This window comes from Coregonus clupeaformis, chromosome 39 (assembly GCF_020615455.1).
Source record: "Coregonus clupeaformis isolate EN_2021a chromosome 39, ASM2061545v1, whole genome shotgun sequence".
Classification (NCBI taxonomy): Eukaryota; Metazoa; Chordata; class Actinopteri; order Salmoniformes; family Salmonidae; genus Coregonus; species Coregonus clupeaformis.
Window position 1 is genome coordinate 18,310,484 of NC_059230.1, and position 24,628 is coordinate 18,335,111.

The 24,628-nt window shown below is 42.4% G+C and overlaps 1 protein-coding gene across 1 annotated transcript in view; it reads right to left on the reverse strand.

The window, feature by feature from the left end:
* LOC121554298 (serine/threonine-protein phosphatase PP1-beta catalytic subunit) overlaps positions 1 to 23,200 on the reverse strand; it is a 29,003-nt gene extending 5,803 nt beyond the window's left edge. Inside the window, exons 1-4 of the mRNA XM_041867794.2 lie at positions 23,068 to 23,200; positions 1,142 to 1,273; positions 593 to 823; positions 217 to 321 (exon numbers count right to left, since the gene is read on the reverse strand). Coding sequence (XP_041723728.1) covers positions 217 to 321; positions 593 to 823; positions 1,142 to 1,273; positions 23,068 to 23,119 — 520 coding nt within the window. The 5' untranslated portion in view covers positions 23,120 to 23,200. The remainder of the gene's footprint in view (positions 1 to 216; positions 322 to 592; positions 824 to 1,141; positions 1,274 to 23,067) is intronic.
* Positions 23,201 to 24,628: the final 1,428 nt, after the last annotated feature.

Sequence of the window (24,628 nt, forward strand, 5' to 3'; positions counted from 1 at the left end):
GTTATTCCATTGTATACATATTGAATACATGCATACATAGTATGTAATAATTATTGTAATGCACAAAATAATGATGTTCAATAGGGTGTTCGTTTGACTGACAGTTAGGAGAAAAGGTTTGCTACATCAACTTTAATATTAATTTGCTGAGCAAGACAAAACGCTATGATCGGGAGACAGGGAGTTTGAGTGACAGCTCCTTCAGCAGTACTGTACCTCCATGGCAACAGAAGATCTTCTCGTCCACGATGGCAGCGATGGGAAGGCAGTTGAAGCAGTCAGTAAATGTCTTCCACAGCTTTATGTTGAATCTGCGCTTACCTGGAGAAAGAGTAAGAGAGATTAAGCTTAAATACACTTTATAACATCATCTGGGATCTTGTCAATTCAGCAACTTTACTCTTGTAACAGAGGCTGCCTGTGTTGAATGGCTGCATTTGTTTTTCCAAATAAACATTAATTAGTGTGTGTGTGGGGGTGGGGTATTTGGCTCAATTACTTGTATAAAACACAAACAATTGCATGAGGCAATGTATTGAAATGTATGTGTGTGTATGTGAGCAGAGCATGTGCAAGCACACATACTACTCACACTCATCATAGAAGCCATAGATGCGGTTGATGGAGGCACACTCGTGGTTGCCCCTGAGGAGGAAGAAGTTCTCGGGGTATTTGATCTTGTAGGCCAGCAGTAGACAGATGGTTTCCAGGGACTGCTTCCCTCGGTCCACGTAGTCCCCCAGGAACAGGTAGTTGGCCTCTGGTGGGAAGCCCCCGTACTCAAAGAGCCGCAGCAGGTCTGTGTACTGGCCGTGGATGTCACCTGAGAGAGGGAGGAGGGGAGAGAAAGGAGATGCTTAACTACCATAGCCTAGCCATCAACAGTCAGGGCAATGAATGAATAACAGGTGCAGAACTGGACATGAGGGAAACAATGTGTGTTCGAGATACACAGGTTCTGCGCAGACCAACAGATCTTCATAATCCCTGGAGAAGCATTTACTCAATGCGCTAGACATAGATATCCTATAATAATGTAATTGCATGGTGCTATAATAATCACACTCAATGTGATGAGGTTAAAAAGTGGAGGGGGATGTAGTGGGGATTCATCATCATTGTCATCATCATCACCACCTACCACAGATTTTGAGTGGAGCCTCCAGTTCCAGCAGGATGGGCTGGCTGAGGAAGATCTCTCTGGACTTAATGCAGAGGCCCCTCACCTCAGCCTCTGACATCTGCACGATCTTCCCAGGGCGACATCCCCGCACTGACACAGCGACACAGACAGTTAGATTGGATGGCAAAGGGTACTGGAACTTAAAGGCACATTTCACTCATAAATATGTTTTCAGACCTCAAAACTTGAGTGATGTCAAGATGAAACCACGTCCCACGACATCAGTTGTGGTTTCATCTTGACATTAGAATACTTCAGAGGTCTGAAAACTTCTGACAGACTTTGATTTGAAAGTGTAATGTCCCTTTAAGAACTGCATCTCATCTGTAGTGACACTTCACTTTTCTGCCAGGTGCAACAGACCTACAGTTGAAGTCGGAAGTTTACATTTTTTTAATTTATTTTTTTATTTAACCTTTATTTAACCAGGTAAGCCAGTTGAGAACAAGTTCTCATTTACAACTGCGACCTGGCCAAGATAAAGCAAAGCAGTGCGATAAAAACAACAACACAGAGTTACATATGGGGTAAAAAACAAAGTCAAAAATACAACAGAAAATATATATACAGTGTGTGCAAATGTAGCAAGTTATGGAGGTAAGGCAATAAATAGGCTATAGTGCAAAATAATTACAATAGTATTAACACTGGAATGCTAGATGTGCAAGAGATTATGTGCAAATAGAGATACTGGGGTGCAAATAGCAAAATAAATAACAATATAGGGATGAGGTAGTTGGGTGGGCTAATTTCAGATGGGCTGTGTACAGGTGCAGTGATCGGTAAGGTGCTCTGACAACTGATGCTTAAAGTTAGTGAGGGAGATAAGAGTCTCCAGCTTCAGAGATTTTTGCAATTCGTTCCAGTCATTGGCAGCAGAGAACTGGAAGGAATGGCGGCCAAAGGAGGTGTTGGCTTTGGGAATGACCAGTGAGATATACCTGCTGGAGCGCAGACTACGGGTGGGTGCTGCTATGGTGACCAATGAGCTAAGATAAGGCGGGGATTTGCCTAGCAGTGATTTATAGATGGCCTGGAGCCAGTGGGTTTGACGACGAACATGTAGTGAGGACCAGCCAACAAGAGCGTACAGGTCACAGTGGTGGGTAGCGTATGGGGCTTTGGAGACAAAACGGATGGCACTGTGATAGACTACATCCAATTTGCTGAGTAGAGTGTTGGAGGCTATTTTGTAAATGACATCGCCGAAGTCATACACCTTAGCCAAATACATTTAAACTCAGTTTTTCACAATTCCTGACATTTAATCCTAGTAAAATGTCCCTGTCTTAGGTCAGTTAGGATCACCACTTTATTTTAAGAATGTGAAATGTCAGAATAATAGTGAATAGAGAATTATTTCTTTCAGCTTTTATTTCTTTCATCACATTCCCAGTGGGTCAGAAGTTTACATACACTCAATTAGTATTTGGTAGCATTGCCTTTAAATTGTTTAACTTGGGTCAAACGTTCTGGGTAGCCTTCCACAAGCTTCCCACAATAAGTTGGGTGAATTTTGGCCCATTCCTCCTGACAGAGTTGGTGTAACTGAGTCAGGTTCGTAGGCCTCCTTGCTCGCACACGCTTTTTCAGTTCTGCCCACACATTTTCAATAGGATTGAGGTCAGGGCTTTGTGATGGCCACACCAATATCTTGACTTTGTTGTCCTTCAGCCATTTTGCCACAACTTTGGAAGTATCCTTGGGGTCATTGTCCATTTGGAAGACCCATTTGCGACCAAGCTTTAACTTCCTGACTGATGTCTTGAGATGTTGCTTCAATATATCCACATAATTTTCCTTCCTCATGATGCCATCTATTTTGTGAAGTGCACCAGTCCCTCCTGCAGCAAAGCACCCCCACAGCATGATGCTGCCACCCCCGTGCTTCACGGTTGGGATGGTGTTCTTCGGCTTGCAAGTGTTCCCCTTTTTCCTCCAAACATAACGATGGTCATTATGGCCAAACAGTTCTATTTTTGTTTAATCAGACCAGAGGACATTTCTCCAAAAAGTATGATCTTTGTCCCCATGTGCAGTTGCAAACCGAAGTCTGTCTTTTTTATGGCGGTTTTGGAGCAGTGGCTTCTTCCTTGCTGAGCGGCCTTTCAGGTTATGTCGATATAGGACTCGTTTTACTGTGGATATAGATACTTTTGTACCTGTTTCCTCCAGCATCTTCACAAGGTCCTTTGCCGTTGTTCTGGGATTGATTTGCACTTTTCGCACCAAAGTACGTTCATCTCTAGGAGACAGAACGCGTCTCCTTCCTGAGCGGTATGACGGCTGCGTGGTCCCATGGTATTTATACTTGCGTTCTATTGTTTGTACAGATGAACGTGGTACCTTCAGGCGTTTGGAAATTGCTCCCAAGGATGAACCAGACTTGTGGACGTCTACAATTTTCTTTCTGAGGTCTTGGCTGATTTCTTTTGATTTTCCCATGATGTCAAGCAAAGAGGCACTGAGTTTGAAGGTAGGCCTTGAAATACATCCACAGGTACACCTCCAATTGACTCAAATTATGTCAATTAGCCCAACAGAAGCTTCTAAAGCCATGACATCATTTTCTGGAATTTTCCAAGCTGTCTAAAGGCACAGTCAACATAGCGTATGTAAACTTCTGACCCACTGGAATTGTGATACAGTGAATTATAAGTGAAATAATCTGTCTGTAAACAATTGTTGGAAAAATGACTTGTGTCATGCACAAAGTAGATGTCCTAACCGACTTGGCAAAACTCTAGTTTGTTAAAAATACATTTGTGGAGTGGTTGATAAACAAGTTTTAATGACTCCAACCTAAGTGTATGTAAACTTCCGACTTCAACTGTACATTCTATATGTGACAGTGTTCTTTTTGGGCTTCTCAGAAGTCAGCGTGATAATAGTTTTAGTTATTCACTGTGTTAGCACACTCTGCCAACCCTGATGTTCTAGCAGTGTCTGAATCCTGGCTTAGGAAGGCCACCAAAAATTCAGAAATGTCCATCCCGAACTACAACATTTACCGTCTAGAGAGAACTGCCAAAGGGGGCGGAGTTGCAATCTACTGTAGAGATATAATAATAATATAATAATATAATATGCCATTTAGCAGCCGCTTTTATCCAAAGCGACTTACAGTCATGCGTGCATAAAAAAAAAATTTTTGCGTATGGGTGGTCCCGGGGATCGAACCCACTACCTTGGTGTTACAAGCGCCGTGCTCTACCAGCTGAGCTCTATCATACTATCCAGGTCTGTGCCCAAACAGTTTGAGCTTCTACTTCTAAAAATCCACCTTTCCAGAAATAAGTTTCTCACTGTTGCCGCTTGCTACAGACCCCCCTCAGCTCCCAGTTGTGCCCTGCACACCATATGTGAATTGCTTGCCCCCCATCTATCCTCAGAGTTCGTACTGCTTGGTGACCTAAACTGGGATATGCTTATTGTGTTATTGACTGTACGTTTTTGTTTATTCCATATGTAACTCTGTGTTGTTGTTTGTATCGCACTGCTTTGCTTTATCTTGGCCAGGTCGCAGTTGTAAATGAGAACTTCTTCTCAACTGGCTTACCTGGTTAAATAAAGGTGAAATAAAAATACATAAAAAAAATTCAGTACTACCGAGGCCTGCCTGAAGTGATAACTGGAGTGGGGTGGAGTGGAGGGAAAATGGACTAGTCCAGTTCAGGTTAGGAGCGCAGGCACAACACACTAGTAAGCAGGTACCGCCTACTACCCCCAAGCACCCACCCCTACTTCCTTTTCACATTTTTCAAATCTGTGTTTATAACCACAACAGGAACACATGGCGAGTCAGTCCGGCCCAGTGTCCCAAGGGTGAGGTTTTCATGAAAAAGCCAAACAGGGTAAATATGAGGGCCTGGGTTGTGTCAACACAGCGGTCCAAATAGACTGATAGTCTATTTTCCCGCACAATGCCAGCCATTCAAAATAACTGGGGCAGGGCTGGGACTGTGTACAGTAAGTGCCTTTTCTCACACTATGTTAGCTACAGGTAGGCCTACTGTAACAGTAAAACAGCACTGGCTGTGGTTGTTGTTGTTATTTAACATGACATAATTGGGTCACATTCATTTAGGTAGCTATATGTAGACACAGGTGGCCCTAAAGTATTCCAAATGAAAAAGTCAATTGTGAACAATGGGCACAATTCATCATAGATTTGAGCAAACTAGGTTTCTTCAGTTATAACTACGAGAAAGGGTTTTCATTGCATGCATTTTGGAGGAAAAAAGCACAAAATATTCAAAAAATTGTACATTGCAGATGTAGATTGCAGATTGCCAAAGTCATGCACACTGGATTAGTTGCCATATCCGTAAGCATGTACACCATTTAGCAGTTTCATTGCCGCCCATTTAATGACAGACTACAGATCAGGCATGAGCCAGAGAACCAGAGATTCCTAGAAATGACTGAGCCACTGCCTAGCACCCGACCCGTAGCACTGGGGTAAATCCATTTGATTTGAATGAAACCTTCCATACATATTTGCCCGTTGTAGAAGTGCACAGAAAGTGATAAACTATTGAGATTGATATCATTTAAAAGCTTACAAACAGGGTTGTAAAATTATTTTATAATTTATTTAATTAAAATATATAAATCCTGTAAAAATGTGTTGCTTTCAACGTCAATTATCTAAAAATATGTAGCTTAGACCCTATTTTACACCAACTGAGGTTTTTGTGTTGTGCCCGCCAAACGGTTGAGACAAAACATGCTCTTGAATACAGGGTGGGTGTCATGTTTTGGCTGATAGATGTACTAAAATGGGAATCAAATTTAAATTTCAACTCAGAGAATATCAGTTGTTTTAAATTATACTGTCAATCCTCTATAGGAAACCTATAGAAATATAGATAATAGAATGGACATGACCATTTAAGTTGACATTCGACGGTGGGAGGACCGGTGTAGAAATTTAAATTTCAAATTTAAATTAAATTAAAATGTAAATGGTGTACCAGCTAAATTGCTGTGGTTTGATGGGATATGTCCATTCTATGCTTTATATTTCTATGATTGAAATGACACCCACCCTGTATTCAAGAGCATTTTGTGTCTCAAACGATGGCAGGCTCAACACAAAAACCACAGATGATGTAAAGTAGGGTTTAAACTACAACATTTGCGAATATGAAGGAAATAAACTGAGTTCACGAGCTTTTAGATAATTGACATTAAAGGTTAATAAAAAGTCATAATTTTTTATTAAAAAACATGTTTTCAAAATGTATAAAATAGTTTGACAACCCTGTTTGTAAGCTTTTAAATGATATCAAACTCAACCATTTATCCTTTCCAGTGATAAAGACATTCATGTCTCATGGTATGTTGGGGTATACAAAATGGGTCAACTTCAAGCACCTTTATCTCCTGAATGTTTTGGAATTCAGGTCCAAAAAGTCAATTTTTGACCACTTCTTCCACGGGCAAACATGTATGGAAAGTTTTCTATAAATGAAAAGGGATGCTGTCAAAAAGTGATTGAATTCAAATCGACTGGTACTTTGTGTGACCTGGCTATTTCTGCACCGAGACCTTAATCAAGCTGTATAAACATTCCCTCTTCTCCTCCAAACCCACAGGAGAACGTTATCTAAACACATCTAAACACATTCTAGCATCCCAAAGAGAGTCATATACCTTGAGGCCAGGAGGTAGACCTAAGTGGACCTAGCCTTCCTATTGAACAGTCTGCCCTCCTAGTAGGTGATCTAGAGAGGGGTCTCTATCAGAAAATATAGTCATACTCAGAAATATAGACAACACCGTCCGACTTCCAGCACACACACACACACACACACACACACACACTCCAGTGAGGATGAAACCTGACGAGGCTGGGGTCAGCGGGGTGTGTGCATGTCTCTGTGTGTGTTGTCCTCAGACCCTCCACACACCCCCTCCACCTCTCCCCCTCAGACCAGTGGTGAGGTGTTTGCAGAGAAGCGACTGGGAGTCCCAACATAGGAGAGGAGAGCATCAACACAGATACCACAGCCGGCCACCACAACACTGGACTGGAGTGGATCGCCTTACACGTAATGGAAAGGTCTACATGACAGACATACACACTCGCAGCCGAAGCTACAGGGCAATTCCACAGTAATGGAATTACGCTTTGACTCAGATTTCTCACTTTAAAATGTCTGCCAAACAAAAACCATTGATTTTCATAGTTTAACAAACCATACAACTCTATGCATAAGGCAAGGACTACTTTGAACGATTTACACAGAAAATGTAACAAAAACAATTTCTGGAAGAACTGTGCAGATGCAAAGTTTGGAAACAGAATTACGGTTAAATCGCCTTCTGTTTTTTATGTGACCACGTTTTCCAAAAACTCTTAAATATCTGCTCCAAATTAAGATTCAAATATGTCTGCAGGAAGAATGCGGTGTCAGCTATGACATGACACCTTGAGTAGAATTTGTTTTATTTTGGTTATTGAACTAAAGTTGGTAAAGTGGATTTACATCCGGTAACGGAATTACATCATGGGTCCCTGATGCATAATTGCATCCTTGATGCAGAAATGCATAATTACAGATATTAATATAATTCTCTTCATGGTGATATGCAATATCCTTCTTTTGCATATTTGGGTATTATTGTACACACTGGCTGTTATTGTAATCCGCCCCCAAACAAGACCACATTTGGTTGGTCCGGACCAGACTAAATCTGAACCAAATCATAGACATCTATGTTTCACAAGTTTGGACATCACAGTACAGCACAGTAGAGTAGTGGAGTTCTGTACAGTACAGTAAAGTAGATATGTTCAGTACAGTAGATTACAGTACAATAGAGTACGGTATACTGTACTCTAGTGTGCTCAAGAGTCTACAATATTGTACTCTACTTTACTGTTCTGTAAAGGATTACATTTATTTGTATCGTCAATTGCACACAAGGTCCAACCAAAACCTGACTTCCGCTTTTAACCCAACCCCTCTGAATCGGAGAGGTGCAGGGGGCTGACACGTTGGTCATCCGGGGAGCTGTTGTTGAGGAGGGTTAACTGCCTTACTCAAGGGCAGAACAACACATTTTTCACCTTGTCGGCTCGGGAATTCGAACTGGCAACCTTTCGGTTACTGGCTCAACGCTCTAGCTGATAGGCCAGCTGTACTGTGCTCTACTGTACTCTACTGTTCTCTACTGTTCTCTACTGTGCTGTCCAAACTTGTGAAACAGACGTCTATGATTGGCTCAGATTTGGTCCGGCCAGGGCAGACTGACCAAATTTCTCCTACTTTTCAGAGTCCATGGACGTCCGTTGTGGGTCGGTGCTCAGTGGGTGAGGATGCTTGTTACAGTAAATGGAAAGAGGGTACACTCTTAGAAAGGTGCTACCTTTCCACAGAGGGTTATGCATGGAACCCAAAATGGCTCTAGTTGGAACCACAAAGGGTTCTTCTATGGCACGTGTCAAACTCATTCCACAGAGGGCCGAGTGTCTGCAGGTTTTTGCTCCTCCCTTGGACTTGATTGATGAATTAAGGTCACTGATTAGTAAGGAACTTCCCTCCCCTGGTTGTCTAGGTCTGAAAAAACAAAACCAGCAGACATTAGGCCCTCCATGGAATGAGTTTGACACCCCTGTCCTATGGGGACAGCCAAATAATCCTTTTGGAACCATTTTTTCTAAGAGTGTAGGTGGTAAGTGTCATGGTAGGTGTCAGTAAGAGCCGGGAGAGGTGACATTAACTGGAGAGAAATAGAAGAGAGAGAGAGAGAGAGCGGCAAAGAGAAAGAGAGAGAGAGCGAAAGTGAGAAGGAGGGGTTGTCCAGACTGTTTTCACAGTCTTGCTTTGACGACAGAAAGACAGTTATGAGCTGAACAGTATGCCAGTGGAAGGGAGGACAGTAGCAGGTGACCCAACTGTAGTTTGTGACTACTATGATTTCCCATTGTAGCCAATTTCAATTGCAGTAATTTCGTCACAGAACTATGAGTTTTAATAACTTAATAATCAATAAACAAAAACAATATACCTAATTGGTAGGTCTACCTTTACTTGTTACTTCTGTGAACTTTCATCATCCTCCCTCCTCATGATGGAGAGAAATTAGAAAATATCTTAAAGATATGTGGGTTTTTGGTAACGGAATTACAAGGCACAAGACAATGTGCTTTACACGCACACACACACACAAAGATGTGCGCACACACATGTACACATCATTGTAAAACACACACACACACACACAGAAAGAAAGACATGTACACTGACACGTACACATACACACACACACACACACACTGCTGCCTGCCACCCACAGTCTTGTGACCTTGACTTCAGATGCAACCACTGGAGGATTCATGGGAGGTATCAATCCACTAACCCTGCCCCTTTTCTCTGCACTGCAGCGTTCGACGGCGAGGGGTGGTACCACAGGCAGTCACCATGGCAACACACCAGGCAGGTCATCTGCGAGGCAAGATGTTGATGAGCGTTGGTTGCTAGCTGAAGGCAGAGCTCCACTCCACCTACTCCATGGTGTGAATACTAATGTGTCATGTCATGGCCACTGACTGACGTGGTGAGCAGACTACAACAGCACACCCTAGGGCCAGGATGTTTATGAATAGGCGTCACCACTTGTTCGGTTGCGCCGAGTCAAAATGAGCCAGAGCCCTATAGAATAAACTGTAATTTTGTCAAATGTGCTTGAGTTGAAAAGACATTGAAGTGTTTTGTGGATTTCTATTGCTTTGTATGAGAGGTTGGTATGGGTTACAAGTTAGGTTTTACTTTGGTTTTGTTTGAAAAGGGAACCTCTCACTCCAACATCCAATTCATCACTCCTAATTTGGCCATGTTCTGACAGTGTGTGTGTGTGTGTACCCACACGTACAGACTGCAAAGGGGGGTCAGAGGAGAATAGGGGTACACAACCTGACCCTTCCTATGCCAGTACAAAATGTCCTTTCCAGTGGCCTGCACTCTTCCCTCTGCCAGATCAGATCACTGCTATGCATCTCTCCCATCCAGACCCTCTTCTTCTATCCTCTCCTCTTCTTTCCCCCTTTCTCCCTCTCTCTATTTATCTTATGGTTCTTCTAAAAGCTGTGGAATCCTGCCCAGCTAGCGCATAACGTTCTGAGAACCATATGTTTCTTAGAGCTTGGTGAGAGCATGGTTGTCCTAAGGTTATTTTGCATTCAACCTTCCCACAACAATCTGGGAATGGTGCAGGATAGTTGCTTGGATTTGAAACATTCTCAGCACATTTAAAGGAACTTGATAAAATAATGTTATTTTCTTGGTATTTCATTACTGTTTTCCAACTGGTTTGACATTGGGAATGTTCTCAAATAGTTCAGAGAACGTTAACAAACAATGTTCTTCTGTGGGAATTTCAGTACTTCATAACAATTCTTACAGGTTTCCTCAAGGTTCTATTTAAAGTCATGTTCTCAGAACATTAAGAAAACGTTCCATAAAAACCACAAGAAAACATTTGTAACGTTCTAAGAACGTTCTAAAAATGTTATTTAAAAACATTCCATTCGTCAACAAAACTCTCTCTATCCTCTATTTTGTTAAGTGTGTTCAGGTGTGTTGGCCGCGTCCACTAATTGGCCACGCCTGACCTTAATGAGTTCTTGTTTTCTTTGAAATGGGGTCTGTTTGAATAGACTAAAATGGTGGTGCAGTGGACTAATTCTATGGATAGAGAACAGAAAATCAGGTTCAAATCTCACTGACGCCCTGCCATAATAAAAATAAATGTGTTTGCATTAATGTCCAAGAAAATGTATTTCCATGTGTCCTATGTGCTTGGAGTTCAAAACAGTTAACCCAAACTAAGCTAGCAGTGTTATTAAAAGTGTTATTGAAAGTTAAGGAAGTTATTCAAAAACCTCAAAATAACCTATAATTTCCGTTCTCAGAACGTTAATAAAACCTCCAAGGAAAACTTTCAGGGAACCATAGTAAAAAGGTTCTCGGAATCTCCCTGCAACCTAAAAATGGACGTTTCCAGAACAGGCAACATTTTCAATTCCGTTCTCAGAACATTTAAAAAATGTTCTGTTTTACCGGTCAGGAAACTTATGGCTTCGTTCCCAGAACCAACGGGAAACCAAAAACGTACATTCCCACAACTTCCAAGGAACCAAATGTGCTAGCTAGGTGGTCCTTCCACCCCCCCTCACCTTCTATCTTGTATCTGTCTGTGAACTGTGTGTGACTTCAAAGGACAGCCTGGCACTGCCCCTCCCCTGAGACACACAACATTCCACACGGCCTATGCATACACACACACACACACACACACACAACACAGTACACACACACTTAGTGTACACACACCCCCCCCCAGCTAGCGCATAATGTTCTGAGAAGCATATGTCCTATACTTATATTGCATACAATCTTCCCACAACTTTCTGGGAATGATGCAGGATAGCTGCAACATAGAAACAACGTTCTTCTGTGGTAATTTCAGTACTTCAGCATAACGCTTCCTACAGGTTTTTTCATGGTTCTATTTAAAGTTATGTTCTCAAATTGTTCCATGAACATTAAGAAACAACATTCTGCTGTGGGAATTTCAGTAGTTCAGCATAGCGTTTCTCAAATTGTGGCTTCATTCCTACAACCAACGTCAAACCAAAAACATACATTTCCACAACTTCCAAGGAACAAAATGTGCTAGCTGGGACACAGAGCACAGACACACACACAACACAACACAGCAGAAAACCTCCTGAGGGCTAGCTTGTCTTGTCTGGGCCAAAAAGGAGAGGAGTCAGTCACGTTCCTACACTACATCCTGATGTAACAAACCCAACCAGAGAGAGTTGCATCACAAAGCGATCCATGGTAGATGATGAGCCTAAAAAGGACAGTGTGGAGAGGGAAACTAAAGCAGGGTACATATCTAAGCAGCTTAGAGCAGAGAGCGCTGTTATTCAGAGACAGGGCTGAAGGCATTGGAGTTAGAGATAATTTTTCATTACATTTGCCCTGTTATTGTTGCCTTGTGTTTTTAGTGTTTGGACAACGGCCAACATTTTCACATTTAGCAAGTAATAAGTTATTCTGGATAAGAGCGTCTGCTAAATGACGTAAATGTAAATGTAAGTAATGCAAGGCTGTCTAGTGGGTAAAATATACCTTTAGGGATTTATCTTAAAAAGGGGTGGTTTTATGCAATTAAACAACATTTGGAACATGGAAGACTTAATAAACATTTGTGGGGGGGATTGTATTTTCAGTTTGTGTATGTATGTTGTTGTATTCTAGACAACACAAAGGTAGTCTTGTGGTTAGTTATAGGGCAACTTGTAGCCTATTTAGCAGTCATCTTTTTCGCTTCCTTGGCTGTGTTTTATTTAGGAAAGGGGTCAGGTGGGTTGAGAAGTTTTCCATTCATTGAAAAGAGCATAGAAGGAGAGAGAAACTGAATCACAGTCAGACCGTGCTTCTCCCAGCATTACCATATATGGGTGCTGTTTCGGAGGAGAGGAAGTAGGAAGTAATCACTCAAGACGAATGAGGACTGAGGGAGAGCACTTCAAAAGTCTTCAGCCACGACCAACTGATGCTAAGTGCACTAGCTAGGCTGGCTGTAGCCAGGGTCTGGGTTTTAGTGAGGTCTGGAGGAGAACAGCAAAAACAAGCAAAGATGACCCCAGCCATTATCACATTAGTTGCTGTAGCTTCATTCACGCCAGTCGATCTACAAACACATAGCGGTCATAGCCTATTAGCTATACAGTTAGCCGCTAAACATTAACTCAGCACTGGGATTAAAAGCTATAATTTAATACGTACAGAGGGCTTTGTTCGCAGAACAAGTATTTTATAAACAAAAGGTAAACAAATACATTTGCTTTACATAACTTTTTGTTGTTGTAGTTTTACAACTCATTTCCTGCAATTCTACACATTTTGCCATGACTTATGCCAAGTTACAGTAATATAATATCTAAGTGAGAGTGACTAAGAAAATCAAATGGGGGCCCCCTGGAGGTCAGGGCCCCTGGGCACGTGCCCTGTGTGCCTGGCTGGTAATTGGGCCATGATTACTACAAGTTAAGATTAGTCTAGTTAGTCTAGCCAGCTATCTAAAAAACATTTTTTACTGACATGGGCTAATTGAGTGACTGTCAGTGAGTGACATACTATAACAAGAGGAAAACTGCTGATGCACAACCAAGGTTAGAAATTTCACCTCGTGTATTCTACTATTCTACCTCGCAACAGTAAGTTGAGACCCCAACTCAGTTCCCAAATTGTATTTGATTTCATTCAAATAAATTACAGAGGTCCGGACCTCGGTGTCCTCGTATGTAGCTACGGCCCTGTAGCTACTAGCTAGCCATGTTCAATTAACAACATCTGACAAGAACAACAACAACTCACCCCACTGGCAGCCATGATGACGGAGGCCCATAACAATACATTCCCTGTCAGCTGCAGTCAGCCATTCACAATGTCAGCCCATTCACTATGTGGCAGCAAGGGCAACTCAGACTGATGTCACACTGACATACCACATTGACTGGGAATGCTTTTTAGTGTGGTTTTAACAGATAAATTGTCGGATTAAATATATTTGCTTTTTGTACATCCAATCAAGGTTTAAAGTCTCCACAAAAACATTGCAGTCTCTTCACACGAGTTAACAAAACTCCTGAATTTCAAGCAGCTTTTTCGGGACCACCACAGGTGTAACGGCTCAACTATGGTAATAGCCTTTGGGACCTTTCAACAGTATCCATCTCCATTCTACTTTGTTGTTGTCATGCATCTCGCTTTCTCCCATTGGGCACCAGGCCAGGCTGGCTCAGCTGCCCCCATCCACTCCCGTCATACCTCCTCCATCCCTCTCTCCCACACACAGGGGATGGAAAACAATGGCCCCACAGTGGAAACGCAGTGGCTCGACTCCGGGTCCGAGAACAGGAGAGAATGTCAAGCAGAAATCCCAACTGCCTTCCATGGCATTTCAGACATTTTGTTCTCCTTAGTTTTTCTTCAGAGCACTTTGTTATTGGTGAAGTGTCGTGGTGAATGGCCGTCATTGTGGAGCAAAAGAAAGTAACAGGGGAGAGGGAGAGAAAATAGAGAAAGAGAGAGAGTGATGATGAAGAGCGAGAGAGAGAGCGAGCGAGAAAAAGCATGTGTGCCAGAGGGAGAGAGAGATTAGAGAATGAGAGCAGTTTATCTGAAAAGCTCTCGAGCTGAAAAGCCTCCATGAGCCCAGTGCTGTTCCATGGCTGGTGCCAGGGGGAGACGCTCCGCGCTGCCCGCCCCGGGCCACACACACAGGCACCCCCATTGTTGTTTCCATAACAGTGGAGCGCCACCCTCGCTGTCATTGCTCAACATCAATCCATCCTCTACCCCTTCACAGAGAGCACCATCATACCCATCAACAAAAATAACAACACCTAAAGAAACATAGCTATACTCTGTATACTGTACTGTACTGTGCTCAGTTTAGTAATGGATTTGGACACAACTTGTGATCCATGAGTGTAATTTATATGCGTACATTTTCATGTAGATCTTCCATTGACATCAACGCAAGATTACAAGTAAGTAAGGATCTCAAGTAGGTTTTGGTTCATTTAGAATGACCCAAACAGCATGGCTGCATCCCAAATGGCACCCTATGGGCTCTGGTCAAAAGTGCTGCACTATATAAGGAATGTGGTGCCATTTGGGTCATAGCCCATAGCTGCACTGTGCCCCACAGTGAAGGCTCTATCAACTCAACTCAGTTCACTTAATGAATAGAAAAACGCCCCTCTAATACCCTGTAAACAAGAATAACACAAAATGACTCCAGCTCTAACTGCAGGTTGCCATGCTCATGTATGGCGAAATGGTGTTGTTTGTGCCCTATAAAAAACCACCTGTGATGGCAACGAGACAGAGAGGCTGCTGTTGGGATGTTGTTGGTAAGCTAGGGCATGTGGGCATACAGAGAGAGAGATGGGGGCGAGAGAGAGATGGGGGCGAGAGAGAGATGGGGGCTAGAGAGAGATGGGGAGGGAGAGAGAGACATGCAGTGGAACAGTTAGTGCTGGCTCCCTTGCATATTACACACATACTAATAAAGCTAACGAGAAGAAGAGAGGGGGAGATGTAAAACTGAAACAAACATAAAAACACACAAGATGAAAATTAATGGTGGTATAGGAAACTAGTGGTATAGGAAACTGGTGGTATAGGAAACTGGTGGTATAGGAAACTGGTGGTATAGGAAACTGGTGGTATAGGAAACTGCTCAATTACATTTTGTCCTCGGATATGCTTTCCTAGCAGGCATGCACCAATGGCTGGAATTCCAATTACTTGCTTTCATGCTCACGTTCCTGTACAAAACTAGGCACTAAATAACACAGATAGAACAGAGTGTGACAAGAGAATATAATGTATATGTATGGTATGGAGAATGAGAGAGACCCCCTGAGAGATAGAGAGTCCATCTATCAGAAGATCGTACTATACTGTTGGAGGCCAGTGGCTTAGGGACAGACTGACAGTAAAGCAGATGGAACAAATGTCAAACAACCTCGGTTCTTGTGTGTGTGGCCGTGACATCAAAGACCACAGGCATGGGACTGATGTAAACAGTTCATCACACACACATAGAAGCACACACGGCCTCACGAAGAAGCACACACGCGCTTGAGAAGAAGCACAGACAACGCCGGAGGACGGCTTATAATAATGGCGGGAACAGTCCCATGCCTGTGGTCTTAGAACCGAGGTTGGAAATCACGTGTTTGATGTATTTTATATCATTCCACTGATTCCGCTCCAGTCATTACTACGAGCCCGTCCTCCCCAATTAAGGTGCCACCAACCTCCTGTGACAGACAGAAACACACAGACATGCACAGACAGACAGAAACACACAGACAGAGAGCAAAGTAGCTTATCTTAAAGTATTGTTAAATTGCTCCTGTGGCTTTCTTCACCTCCACATAATAGGGCCAGAAGTCTTTCTCTAGTCATAAAACAGGAGGGAGAGCAGACAATACTCTTGTCACTAGATCAGCTAGGCAGCTATGCAGTAGAAAGACAGGCTCCCCCTGCTCTTGCCTATTGCCTGTCACCATCAACAAACCACAATGTGTCTGTCTGTCTGTCTGTCTGTCTGTCTGTCTGTCTGTCGATGAGATGGATAGATAGATAGATATACAGAGCTATGAAAAAGTATTTGCCCCCTTTCTAATTTTCTCTACTTTTGCATATTTGTGATACTGAATGTTATCAGATCTTCAACCAAAACCTAATATTAGATAAAGGGAACATAAGTGAACAAATAACACAACAACTACATATTTATTTCATAAACAAAGTTATGCAACACCCAATTCCCCTGTGTGAAAAAGTAATTGCCCCCTTACACTCAATAACTGGTTGTGCCACCTTTAGCTGCAATGACTCCAACCAAATGCTTCCTGTAGTTGTTGATCAGTCTCTCATGTCACTGTGGAGGAATTTTGGGCCACTCTTCCATGCAGAACTGCTTTAACTCAGTGACGTGTGGGTTTTCAAGCATGAACTGCTCATTTCAAGTCCTGCCACATCATCTCAATTGGGATTAGGTCTGGACTTTGACTACGCCATTCCAAAACTTCCAATTTGTTGCTTTTTAGCAATTTTCATGTAGTCTTGATTGTGTGTTTTGGATCATTGTCTTGCTGCATGACCCAGCTGCGCTTCAGCTTCAGCTCACAGACGGATGGTCTGACATTCTCCTGTAGAATTCTCTGATACAGAGCAGAATTCATGGTTCCTTCTATTAAGGCAAGTCGTCCAGGTCCTGAGGCAGCAAAGCATCCCCAAACCATCACACCACCACCACCATGCTTGACCTTTGGTATGATGTTCTTACTGTGGAATGCAGAGTTTGGTTTTCGCCAAAATGATGGTCGGATTCGTGTTTATCGTCGAAGGAATGAGCGTTAAACCAAGGCCTGTACTCTGGAGCGGGATCATTTTGGAGGTGGAGGGTCCGTCATGGTCTGGGGCGGTGTGTCACAGCATCATCGGACTGAGCTTGTTGTCATTGCAGGCAATCTCAATGCTGTGCGTTACAGGGAAGACATCCTCCTCCCTCGTGTGGTACCCTTCCTGCAGGCTCATCCTGACATAACCCTCCAGCATGACAATACCACCAGCCATACTGCTCGTTCTGTGCGTGATTTCCTGCAAGACAGGAATGTCAGTGTTCTGCCATGGCCAGCGAAGAGCCCGGATCTCAATCCCATTGAGCACGTCTGGGACCTGTTGGATCGGAGGGTGAGGGCCATTCCCCCCAGAAATGTCTGGGAACTTGCAGGTGCCTTGGTGGAAGAGTGGGGTAACATCTCACAGCAAGAACTGGCAAATCTGGTGAAGTCCATGAGGAGGAGATGCACTGCAGTACTTAATGCAGCTGACGGCCACACCAGATACTTACTGTTACTTTTGATTTTGACCCCCCTTTGTTCAGGGACACATTATTCCATTTCTGTTAGTCACATGTCTGTGGAACTTGTTCAGTTTATGTCTCAGTTGTTGAATCTTGTTGAGGTAGATAGAAGTGGGTATATGTGAGAGAGAGAGAGAGAGAGAGAGAGAGAGAGAGAGGGGGGTAGATAGAAGTGGGTATATGTGTGTGTGAGAGAGAGAGAGAGAGAGAGAGAGAGAGAGAGAGAGAGAGAGAGAGAGACAGACAGACAGACAGAGACATATAGAAGTGGGTATATGTGTGAGAGAGAGAGAGAGAGAGAGAGAGAGAGAGAGAGAGAGAGAGAGAGAGAGAGAGAGAGAGAGAGAGAGAGACAGACAGACAGAGACAGAGACAGAGACAGAGACAGAGATATATAGAAGTGGGTATATGTGTGTGTGAGAGAGAGCGAGAGAGAGAGAGAGAGAGAGAGACAGATTGATTGATAGAAGTGGGTATATGTGAGAGAGAGATAAAGAAGAAAGAGAACAACAGATGTGAAGCATAAGAGGCAATTTCCAAAACTGTGCAGTATGCTGCTGCTGTGTGTTTCTGTTTGTGTCACCAGAAGGGGTGTGTGGGTAATTCCTCAGAGGGGGACAGCTGCATCTGTTTACATTTAATGAGGGATCAGAGGGGGGTTGGGAGGAGGGAAGCTGAGGGGCACTAGGGCTCACGTTAAAGAGGTGAGGCCACGATTTGAGGGAGTAACCCGGAACCTCCAACCCTGGGACGTGTTCATTAGGTGTGTGTGTGTATAGTGTGTGTGTGTGTGTGTGTGTGTGTGTGTGTGTGTGTGTGTGTGTGTGTGTGTGAGACGAGGGTCTATCCATGGCCCAACTTTTTGATTGCACCCCTATTAAAAAGGGTTAATCTGCTATTGGTACATCCATTTTTAGACGTTTAAATTAATGATAAATACCCATTGATTCTTGAAGAATAGGACTTATAAATGCCTCAAGAGCTTAGTTCAACTGTTATACTCCATCATAACCCAAAGTATGAACTGGTTTGAAAACAATGTAATGGTAAACAAACACTGTATAGCCTCAAAACATGGTTGAAACTATAATTTTGACATCATGGACGTTCAGTCCTTACATCCATAGCTCCGTCTATGAATTTAAGAGTAGTTACATTTATCCAGCCCAATCCCTCAGCTGTTTACCAAAACAGTGGCAGGGTGCCCGAGTTGTTGTAGTTTGAACTGCGGATTGCACCTTTATGGCTTGACAGTGTTTTTCCTGCCAGCAGGAGAGAAAGTGGGCCAGCAGTAGTGCATGAAGTTAGCTCTCCTAATTGTCCTCCTGCTAGGTCTCTGGTGGGACACACACACACAGACCTGGAAGCCTTTAGGACCAGATCAGGCCAATTTCCCCATCGGAGTTTCCTCAGTGCTACGGAGTGCTTGGCCAAAAATGCAGCCTGCCTCTGGCTCAGTCTCTGGGCACAACTGGCTCTGTTCTGCAGACATCCATCCTCTCCACTACTGGCTCTCTCGCTCTCTCTGTGTTTGTCCAGAGACTACATTCCACTAAATGTGTGTGCGTGTGTGTATGTGTGTGCGTGTGTGTGTGTGTGTGTGTCCGTCCATCTGTTGGTCTCTGTGTGTGTATTCAACGTTTGTACATCAGTACTTTGGTCCATATACAGGTTTACAAAACACATAGGAAGAACACTATCTTTGACTTTCGTTCATAAGAGCACATAGCCACACCTATCTGGAAATCCCTTATTTAGCCTTGCTTCAGTGAGACATCATCCCTAGCTAACTCTGCTCATAACACTGGCTATGGGCACAATAGGCTTTCTTTGAAAGAAAGAAAAAAGGTTACCTACCGGGTCAGGAGTACTTAAGAATATTATTATTGATGCAGTAGCTTTAAGGTTAAAACTCTAATGCTGTGTTGCATTAATAATACAAAATCTTAGAATAAAATACGATTTTTTTTGCCATGTTTAAGTAATCAGCTTCTTAACTTTAGGAAAGAACTGCCAAAATGTAACCTTCTGAACAAACAGGGACTTTCCAAATGGCTGAGACTTAAACTCTGTGTAGATATGATGCACCTTACAGTGTGAAAAGTGCCTACTTGTGAACAGGGAAGCCTGTCCATCACACTGTGGCTAGTACTAAATCATTGCCATGCTAGAAGGAGAGCACAACCCTCCTTAAATTCTTTATGATGACTATACATAAGGTCATTTCCCAACTTCCTTAGCGATATAATACTAGGCATCTGACTCAGAGTATATTCAGTGTATTATAAGCATTATATGGTGATATAGGCAAGCATTTTTTGAAGGGTTCTTTGCAACAGTTGAATAGGTATATCAAGTTCAAAAGTCCAACAATTGTTCGTTTTTTTATTACGTTTTTAAAAGATATTTGGTGGTTTGCTTCTATGTTGTCCTTTTAGTAGGAAGGCTACTTCAGAAAGAGACAGTAACTTACCTAATTATGTAGGCTAGACTGTTCACTTTTCTGCACATCAAAACAAATCGATATCTATATCGATTGATTGGGGTTCTACCTCTTATCATATGTGAGTAGCAGTAGTGTAAACTACTTAAGTAAAAATACTTGAAAGTACTACTTAAGTAGTTTTTTGGGGTATCTGTACTTTACTATTTATATTTTTGACTACTTTTACTTTTACTTCACTACATTCCTAAAGAAAATTATATACTTTTTACTCCATACATTTTCCCTGACACCCAAAAGTACGTTATATTTTGAATGCTTAGCAGGACAGGAAAATGGCCTAATTCACACACTTATCAAGAGAACATCCCTGCTGCCTCTGATGTAGCAGACTCAATAAGCACATGCTTGGTTTGTAAATTATGTCTGAGTGTTGGAGCATGTCCCTGGCTATCCATAAATAAAATAAAACAAGAAAATGATGCCATCTGGTTTGCTTTATATACAGTGAGGGAAAAAGTATTTGATCCCCTGCTGATTTTGTACGTTTGCCCACTGACAAAGAAATTATCAGTCTATAATTTTAATGGTAGGTTTATTTGAAAAAAAATTTGAAAAAAAATCCAGAAAAACGCATGTCAAAAATGTTATAAATTTATTTGCATTTTAATGAGGGAAATAAGTATTTCACCCCCTCTCAATCAGAAAGATTTCTGGCTCCCAGGTGTCTTTTATACAGGTAACGAGCTGAGATTAGGAGCACACTCTTAAAGTGAGTGCTCCTAATCTCAGCTTGTTACGTGTATGAAAGACACCTGTCCACAGAAGCAATCAATCAATCAGATTCCAAACTCTCCACCATGGCCAAGACCAAAGAGCTCTCCAAGGATGTCAGGGACAAGATTGTAGACCTACACAAGGCTGGAATGGGCTACAAGACCATCGCCAATCAGCTTGGTGAGAAGGTGACAACAGTTGGTGTGATTATTCGCAAATGGAAGAAACACAAAAGAACTGTCAATCTCCCTCGGCCTGGGGCTCCTTGCAAGATCTCACCTCGTGGAGTTGCAATGATCATGAGAACGGTGAGGAATCAGCCCAGAACTACACGGGAGGATCTTGTCAATGATTTCAAGGCAGCTGGGACCATAGTCACCAAGAAAACAATTGGTAACACACTACACCGTGAAGGACTGAAATCCTGCAGCGCCCGCAAGGTCCCCCTGCTCAAGAAAGCACATATACAGGCCTGTCTGAAGTTTGCCAATGAACATCTGAATGATTCAGAGGAGAACTGGGTGAAAGTGTTGTGGTCAGATGAGACCAAAATCGAGCTCTTTGGCATCAACTCAACTCGCCGTGTTTGGAGGAGGAGGAATGCTGCCTATGACCCCAAGAACACCATCCCCACCGTCAAACATGGAGGTGGAAACATTATGCTTTGGGGGTGTTTTTCTGCTAAGGGGACAGGACAACTTCACCGCATCAAAGGGATGATGGACGGGGCCATGTACCGTCAAATCTTGGGTGAGAACCTCCTTCCCTCAGCCAGGGCATTGAAAATGGGTCGTGGATGGGTATTCCAGCATGACAGGTTCTCACCCACTCGTGGTCCTCTGTAGCTCAGCTGGTAGAGCACGGCGCTTGTAACGCCAAGGTAGTGGGTTCGATCCCCGGGACCACCCATACACAAAAATGTATGCACGCACGACTGTAAGTCGCTTTGGATAAAAGCGTCTGCTAAATGGCATATTATTATTTATTATTACAATGACCCAAAACACACAGCCAAGGCAACAAAGGAGTGGCTCAAGAAGAACCACATTAAGGTCCTGGAGTGGCCTAGCCAGTCTCCAGACCTTAATCCCATAGAAAATCTGTGGAGGGAGCTGAAGGTTCGAGTTGCCAAACGTCAGGCTCGAAACCTTAATGACTTGGAGAAGATCTGCAAAGAGGAGTAGGACAAAATCCCTCCTGAGATGTGTGCAAACCTGGTGGCCAACTACAAGAAACGTCTGACCTCTGTGATTGCCAACAAGGGTTTTGCCACCAAGTACTAAGTCATGTTTTGCAGAGGGGTCAAATACTTATTTCCCTCATTAAAATGCAAATCAATTTATAACATTTTTGACATGCGTTTTTCTGGATTTTTTGTTGTTATTCTGTCTCTCACTGTTCAAATAAACCTACCATTAAAATTATAGACTGATCATGTCTTTGTCAGTGGGCAAACATACAAAATCAGCAGGGGATCAAATACTTTTTTCCCCTCACTGTATGATTTGAAATTATTTATACTTTTACTTTTGGTACTTAAGTATATTTTAACAATTACATTTACTTTTGATACTTAAGTATATTTAAAACCAAATACTTTTAGACTTTTACTCAAGTAGTATTTTACTGGGTGACTTTCACCTTTACTTGAGTCATTTTCTATTAAGGTATCTTTACTTTTACTCAAGTATGACATTTGGGTACTTTTTCCACCACTGGTGAGTAGAGAGGTTATTGACCCAATACTCCGTTTGTTTTCCTAAAATAGCCTATATTCTTTAATTCAGCCTGACAGTAACAGTCTGTATATAATTCCAAACAAACACTTTAGTTTTGCAACTTTGTAAACATTTAACAAAATTCATCATTTGTCAGATTGTAACTATTTAGAATGAAATTATTTTCAAATTATTTAATCGGCAACCGTAACCTTTGATGTACAACTGTAACATCCAGCAGAGTGCAAATATTAGTGGCAGAAAGAGGGGATGTTAAACGCATAGGTGTGCCTGTGTTTGTGATAACTGACGGCTAGTCCTATACACTCAAACTCTGGGCGCTCCTTCCCTCGAACCACGGCCTCCTATTGTAAACTAACCACTACAAGAACAGTGTTTTAGACCACAACGCAATGGCCAGCGCCTTGATTTGAAATATGAAATAAAGAATATAAAGGCTTTGATTAACTCACCCTCTAATAGCCGGGCGATCAGCGAGTCGACGTCCAACTCCCCCTCCGCCATTTCTGTAGTGGGTGCTGCTGTCAGACAGAGCTCTCTCCACTGCTCACTGCTGCCACAGACCCTGGCAGGCACCGCCTTGAACACCGCCGCCGCCTCACAGCTACGGAATGCACGCTCCTGGGTCTCTACGCCCGAATTTTAATTGGTAATGGGAGGGAACCAAATGTATTATATAAGCCTATATAAGCCTATATAATGCAACAGGTTCATGATAATAACACCGTTCCAGTATGAACATGTAGGCTAATCATAATAGGTGTAGGCTAGTGTATGTGTTATAGATCAATAGCAATGCAGTCATAGCCTAATTATCATATTGAATGAAATCCAATATGCCCAAAGCCCATGCGTAATATTCAGTAAGGTAGGCTATAGGAAATTGCAATAAACGATTTCTTCATTCACGGTTTGCTTATGTCAGTGCTTGATTAGGGATGAAAGAGGTCGGTCCATTAGACTAGCATATGTTCACCGAAATTCACAAATGACATTATCCTATAAAGCTCGGAGTATTCACTGTTAAGGGTTCATACACATTTTGACAGATGGAGTCATGACTTTTCCATGACTTCTCCATGACTTTTAACAACATTTCCATGACCAATAATTGATGGCGTCTCTATGTAGCCTATACATGAAAAAGTAAGCATACATGTGGAATTGAAAGGCTGCTAGTCTTCGATCGATGTAGCATCCCCTGCGTTGTGCCCTTGATCAAGGCACTTAACCAAAGTATAATAACTGCACTGTTATGTTATTCTTGATTAAAGCAAAAAACATAAACAAATTAGTAAATAATTCAGTAAAAATGAAAGACATCTCATTGGGTAGCCTAGATTTGTAAATCACTTCAAAATCAATAGTGAATTTCATTTATATAAATACTGGCAATCTTGTAGACTGGCTTGTTTTTATTCCTCCTGGAGTGAAATATTTTATTCCTCTTGGAGTTGAGTTGACTTTCTGAGTAGGCTAGTGGAGACTGGAGAGAGGGTGATGGGTCAGCTTCTAAACTTGGCTTTTTGCCCTTGATCCAAGAGCACACTAGGATAAATGCCCACACTGGTGACTTTACCCTTTTAACTCGCTCGAAGACAGTACCAATTTATGTTCTATAAAGAACATATACAGGTACATGTACATTAGCACAACAAATGTACATATAGGTACAATAAAGATTTGGCCTTTTTATTGGACAAAATAGTGATACCACATGCCTGTAGGTTCACTGGCCCAGTTGTATATACCAAACAACTGTATTCTGCCTTGCTGACCTAGTCTCTTACGTCTCTACTCAGCTTCAACATATTAATAGGCCTATAATATAGGCTAAAATTATAAAATAGAATAGAATATATGGGATTATGAATAGAATGTAACATACAACAAATACGCATCGAAATTGCACTAAAACTCTTGGTTGATTAAGGACTTCAGCCTTCCGAGCCACGGCCTATTCACTCCGCTAACATCCAGAAGGCGGAGACGGTACAGGTGCATCAAAGCTGG